The 6653-nt window shown below is 41.7% G+C and overlaps 1 protein-coding gene across 1 annotated transcript in view; it reads right to left on the reverse strand.

Annotated features, from left to right (window-relative positions):
- Positions 1–6653, reverse strand: part of LOC106880135 (biotin--protein ligase) — an 81935-nt gene that overhangs the window by 55113 nt on the left and 20169 nt on the right. Inside the window, exons 7-9 of the mRNA XM_014929962.2 lie at positions 5985–6256; positions 4845–4912; positions 2645–2805 (exon numbers count right to left, since the gene is read on the reverse strand). Coding sequence (XP_014785448.1) covers positions 2645–2805; positions 4845–4912; positions 5985–6256 — 501 coding nt within the window. The remainder of the gene's footprint in view (positions 1–2644; positions 2806–4844; positions 4913–5984; positions 6257–6653) is intronic.

Raw genomic sequence — 6653 nt, forward strand, 5'->3', positions numbered from 1 at the left:
TATATACACATAAACATACATGTGCATGCGTGTGCATGTGTGTAGAAATGCTATATAGACATTGTATTTAATATATATTCTGTAGTACTATTTATTTTAAAATGGAAACTGCTCATGCTTTAAATACCATTCCACCACCACCACCACCACCACCATCACCATTGCAATGATCTCCACTTCCACCACCACAACCACCACCATCATCTCGTACTCAAGGGAGGGAGTGGGGAGAGTGGAGGGAAAATTTTATGATTGCCATTAATAATTTTAACATGTAATTTCTCATGCAAGCCTTTGGAAGTCTTTTAAGGTGATTCTGTTGTGAATATTTACTAGGAACCAGTTTGGCAATTCAAAAACAGCCCATAATTATGTCTAACATGAGCAAATATGGTGAGAAAATGCAAATTAAAATTGGGATATAAACGAATTATTGGTGAATGTTTGCACACGAGAGAGAGAGAGAGAAAGAGAGAGAGAGTGTGTGTGTGTGTGTGTGTGTGTGTGTGTGTGTGTGTGTGTTTTAAGTTCACAACGATTACCATCAACAACTGCCTCCCCACCAGCATCATGGCCATCCACCACTTCCACTGCCTCCACCACCATCACTTACAACTGCAGCAGCAACTCAAGTATTTTCCTCCTCCATGTTTTTTGCATCAGCACAAATTAACAACACTATCTTCCATCTCTTCATGCATCTTGTGCATGTGTGTGTGTGGGGGGGGAGTGTGTGTGTGTGTGTGTTTGGATGTGTGGGGGAGTGTGTGTGTGTGGGTGCGTGGGAAGAGTGTGTGTGTGTTTGTGAGAGAGAGAGAGTGTGTGCTATTGTATGTGTGTGTGTGTGTGTGTCTGAGTGCGTGTGTATGAGTGTGTTTGTGTGTGTGTGTCTGAGTGTGTGTGTGTGTGTGTGAGTGTGTGAGCACAAGCACAAGTGTATGTGTGTGTGTGTGTGTGTGTGTGTGTGTGTACATCCATGTGTGTGCACGTGAGTGCATGTGCATGAGTGTGTAACTCGTCTGACTCATTGGTGGAAAACCATTTTAAGTTCCAGGCTCCGAGGTGATCTTCACAAGCGCTGATGCCATGAGAAACTCCACCCAGAGGGTATGCTGTTCAGTGGGTGGCATTGGGAAGGGCATCCAACTGTAGAAACCATTCCACGGCAGATGCTGGAACAGGATGCAGTCCTCCAACTCACTGCGTCCTGTCAAAGCATGCAACCCAAACTAGTCCAGAAGCCAAATATTAAATGATGGTGACAGAGAGGACTGCAGTCTCTAACCCAAACACCTTGTCTCGCTCTCTTCCCCTCACACTGCTACTTCCTCCTCCCAACTGAGGAGGCTTTTGCTGTGCAAGTTACGTGGTGAACCTGTTGGTTCTGGAGTCACATAAGAAATGAAGTCTAACCAAAGCAAAGCAAATATGTTAATGTTTTTTTTTGTGTCCAGGACATACATGTACACACACAGCAGAATAAAACAGTGATAAACGTTCCTTCCAATTATAGGAAAAGGTCTGGTGGGCTAACGATTCTGCTGGCTGTGCTGGTGGCACGTAAAAAGATACCTGCTTGACTGGCTCCTGTGCCAGTGGCACGTAAAAAGCACCCACTACATTCTCGGAGTGGTTGGCATTAGGAAAGGCAAGCAGCTGTAGAAACCTTGCTAGATCAGACTGGAGCCTGGTGCAGACCCCTGGCTTGCCAGTCCTCAGTCAAACTGTCCAACCCATGCCAGCATGGAAAGCAGATGTTAAATGAAGATGATGATGATAACGATGATGTGTATGTGTGTATGTATTATATACACACAATTATACAGAGTCTTGGAACATTTTGTAGCTTCGTATTGTGTGTGTTAAGCACAAAAACAAGTTATTCTCTAACATAGATGCATTTGTATCTCTAAAAATACACACCCCCAACTAGATTCCACAGCCATACAATGATCCCTCATTCCAACCCCATCCCTCACCCCCGCAATAGGTGAAAACTCATAAATTAGAAATAGTACTTTCGTTTATTCATTTCAGTTACTTGAGTGTGGCCATGCTGGAGCACTAACCTTTAGTCAAGCAAATCGACTCCAGGACTTATTCTTTGTAAGCCTAGTACTTATTCTATCGGTCTCTTTTGCCAAACTGCTAAGTTATGGGGACATAAACACACCAGCATCAGTTGTCAAGCGATGTTGGGGGGGACAAACACAGACACAGAACCATACACACCCACACACACACACACACATACATGATGGGCTTCTTTCAGTTTCCGTCTACCAAATCCACTCACAAAGCTTTGGTTGGCCCGGGGCTATAGTGGAAGACACTTGCCCAAAGTGCCACGCAGTGGAACTGAACCCAGAATCATGTAGTTGGTAAGCAAGCTACTTACCACACAGCCACTCCTTTATTATTTTTATAATTTGTATATATTTATTTTATTATAAATGCAAAACAACACCACAGAGAAAGCTTAAATAATAAACTGCGATAGGTGAACCGCGATATGGCGAAGGATTCCTGTCCACACCTGAATATACACCTGAAAGCCAAGTAAATAAAACACTTAATACAACAAAAAAGAGAGAGAGAGAGAGAGAGAGAGAGGGAAATCAATAAAGTTTCGTTGGAGACAAACCTCATATCCTGGCAGTGTCCTGACACTGCGGACCACAGAAACCGTGACAATATGCTGCAGGAAGACAGGATTGCTACCAAGTAATGAACTGCGATCAAGTTGAACATGAAGAGTGAACATAGCACAGCCAACGGGACTCAACCACTGGTTACCACCACGGCCTATACAACAAAGGGTAAAATATAAAAAAGTAGGATTAAATTGTGGCAATTTAAGACTTTAATAATGTCATTTTATGAAAATCTGGTAAACTCGATTGAGACAGTATTAAAATGGCCGAGTAATAGATGTGTATCGTACACAATGTATGAAGAGAGTGCAAGGCAGGTGGACAGGTCCACCTTGTTCGAATGCCAGAGACACGACTCCCCAACTTTAAAAAAAAATGATGGCTTCAATATTTGGGGGGAAGACTTCAGTGCGCCTTACATTGAAAAGGTAGACAATTGCTGCCCCAGAAGGAAGTGACCAAACGAAGAATGAAAGACATTAATAAACGAATAAAAAACATTGGACAATAGGGAGTTAGCAGAAACAGTAGAAGACCAGAACGATCAATTCTATGGCTATTTCTAGAAGACCAGAAAGACTTATTCTTTGGCTATTTCCAGAACACCAGAACAATTGATTCTATGGCTATTTCTACTTTTCTGCCAACCAAGCAATTTAACTTTTCTCCCGAGTCCAAAACAGGAATTTGACAAATTGTTAAACAAGGGAGGCAACTCTTGCACACCAATCTTAGCGTTTGTAAAGATAACACTTCTCAGAAATGAAAATAGAGGAAAAGAATAACTTAGTGGAGCAAGGAACGGCATTTCTTTGTTTTTATGCAACAAATGACGACCATTATCAAGACCGGAAGACTGAAGTGTCAGAGTGCTTGGCAAGGCCCGGCTTGAGAACAGAGCGGTACCAAGTCTAGTTACAGGAATTAACCTTTCAGCATCTGTTAACATTTTATTTCTCTTAGTAAAAACAAAAAGGGGGGGGGGGATGTATGAAACGTTAGACTTCTCCCTTTTTATTTCCTGACACCAACCATATTACACAGATTAAAATGTGGATTATTATTTACCAAAAAATATCGTTAGATTCCTGATTCTTCTGTGGTCTGCCATTTACAGAAATACAAGCAGTTTGCTTGTCTGTTGCTGTCCAGGATAGCCATTGAGTTAACTACCCCCTGGGCTCCCAACTATTACAGGCTTATACAACAGACCCAAAAGTCCTCCCCACCCCCCTATAAAAGCTTCACCTGGGACAGGCCACATTCCTTGTCCCCCTTCTCCATTATTCTGCTACAGATACTCAAGGACCATGTGGCAGCATTAATCCAGCCAACATGGATTACATCAGCAATGCAAGTCAGCATCATTGTTTTAACATCCATTTTTCCAATGCTTGCTTTGGTCAAATGGAACTCATTGAGACATTTTTCTACAGCCAACCCTCACCTGTTTCCAAACCAAATAATATTCCCCCATGGCTGGACTTGTTTCGAACAAGAGACTGCAAATGAAGAACAAAGCTTAAATGATGAGGACAATCGTTTACAACTCTCGCTTGATGCTAAGACAAGGAGACAAATGCAAAAATACTTAAACAATGAATATCTTTGCCATTCTTTCTCCCAAATCTACTCACAAGATCTTGGTCATCCTGCAACTATAATAGGTGGCAGTTATCCAAGATTTCATGCAGTGAGACTGAACCTGAAACCATGGGTTTGGTAAGCAAACTTCTTAACCACACAGCCAGAAGCAAACTTAATAGCTAAATCACCCCTGCATTCTGTCAGTTTCCACCCATCCTAATGTTAGATAATTGTACAATACAGAGAATGTTTAGCAATCATTTGTTAACCCTTTTGTTACCCTATTTCTGTTGAGATGCTCTGGGTCTCTTTCAATTAATTTTAAATATAACAAAGAATTTAGTAAAATGACTTAGTTATCATTAAGCTAGTGTTAACATAAATCGGTGGAAGATTTTTATTCAAAACTTATGAAAACAAGACATTTCTACTACAGAGCCAGTGCTGGTTTCAGAACATTGCTACAATGAAATCTCAAGGTGATGTCTTACAATTTAAGATTAGCATATTAATGTAAACTTTGAGAAATAAGCAGATATTCTTTAAGAAACTAGGTGAGAAAAAGGAAAAAGAGATAAAAATAAACAAACTAGAAGCACTGACCTTTGCCGCTTGTTTGTCTTCCAGCTATTGCAATCATCCCAACGGTTTTTGGCACAGATATTAACATCCTGGAAAAGAACATATATTATAGAGAGAGGGAGAGAGTGGGTGTGTACATGTACATACAATCGATAGCGTGTGTGTGTGTGTGTGTGTGTGCATGAGGAGGCACGTAGCTTAGTGGTTAGGGTGTTGCACTCATGGTTGTGAGATTGTAGGTTCAATACCAGGATGAGGTGATGCATTGTGACCTTGAGCAAGACACTTTATTTCATGATGCTCCAGTCCACTTAACTGGCAAAACATGAGTCGTACCAGTAATTCAAAGTGGACCAGCCTTGTCACATTCTGTGTCATGCTGAATCTCCCTCAGAACTAACTACCTTAAGGGTACATATGTGGAGTACTCAGCCACTTGCATGTTAATGCAAGGGTATCCAGCTGTAGAAACCAAACCAAAACAGAGAACTGGGACCTGGTGCAGCCCCTGTCAAACCGTCCAACCCATGCTAGCATGGGACACAGATGTTGAATGATCGTGATGTTGCTTTAGTTTCATGCTGGAACCATGTAAGAAGCAATTGTGCTGGCGCCACATAAAGAGCACTCATACTGGCACTATGTAAAAGACACTTGTGCCAGTTCCATGTAAAATGCACCCAGCACACTCTGGAAAGTGGCTGGCACATTTGGAAGGGCATCCAACCTTAGAAACCATACCAAAACAGACATGGAGCCTGGTGTGGTCTTGCTAGTTCCTGTCCAACCGTCCAACCCATGCCAGCAGGGAAAACAGATGTCTGATGATGATGATGTAATAAATATAACATTATATACAATATATGTACCTGTGCTGATGACACGTTAGAGGCACCTGGTACATTTTGTGGAGTGGTTGGCATTAGGAAGGGCACCCGGCTGTAGAACCCAATCCAAAATCAGACTGGAGCCTGGTACAGCTCTCTGGCTCACTAGTTCTAGTCAAACCGTCTAACCCATGCCAACACGGAAAACAGATGCTAAATTATGATGATGATGCTATACATGTCTAAAACAAGTTTAATGCTCTCCATCCCAAATGCACCGAAATAAACAATCTGAGAATTTCTCTCGTTAGACATAAAGTGTTGTCATACTTACTGATTAAGCAATGGCATGGTCGTGGGAACGACCTCAACAAAGAATATAGCATTGCCCAGCACAGCAGAGTGGAGGTTGTCCCAATACTTTTTGGCATTGAAGTATCGGGGATGATATGTGTCATCACTGATCACAACAGGGAGATTAACAGCACTTGCAGCCGAGTTCAGAACTTCTAAATTCCGAACAAAAGTCAATGAGACTTCTGAAGATTTCAGTGTTCCATCTTTAAGGCGTGATGCAAGACTATCCAGAAGCTGTTTTTCCACAACCTAAACACCGAAGGGAAGAAAAAAGAAATTTAATAATGGTTTCATATTCAAGCATAAGTCCAGTGAATTTAAAAGGACAAGGGAAATTGATTACATCAACCCCAAAAGGATGAACGATAAAGCTGACTTCATCAGAAATTGAACCCAGAATGTAAAGCTCAGTGTTTGGTCAATGCATGTTAATGGTTCTGCGAGCTTGTTGCCTTAATTATAATCCTTTCTATTATAGGCAGAAGGCCGAAAATTTCAGGGGCAGGGGGCCGAGTTGATTGCATCAACCCCTGTGCTCAACTGGTTCTTAATTTATCAACTGTGAAAGGGTGAAAGGTAAAGTTGACCCTGGTGGGATTTGACCTCAGGACATAAGGACAGACGAAATACCACTAGGTATTTTGCC

The sequence above is a fragment of the Octopus bimaculoides genome, chromosome 2 (genome assembly GCF_001194135.2).
Source record: "Octopus bimaculoides isolate UCB-OBI-ISO-001 chromosome 2, ASM119413v2, whole genome shotgun sequence".
Lineage (NCBI taxonomy): Eukaryota > Metazoa > Mollusca > Cephalopoda > Octopoda > Octopodidae > Octopus > Octopus bimaculoides.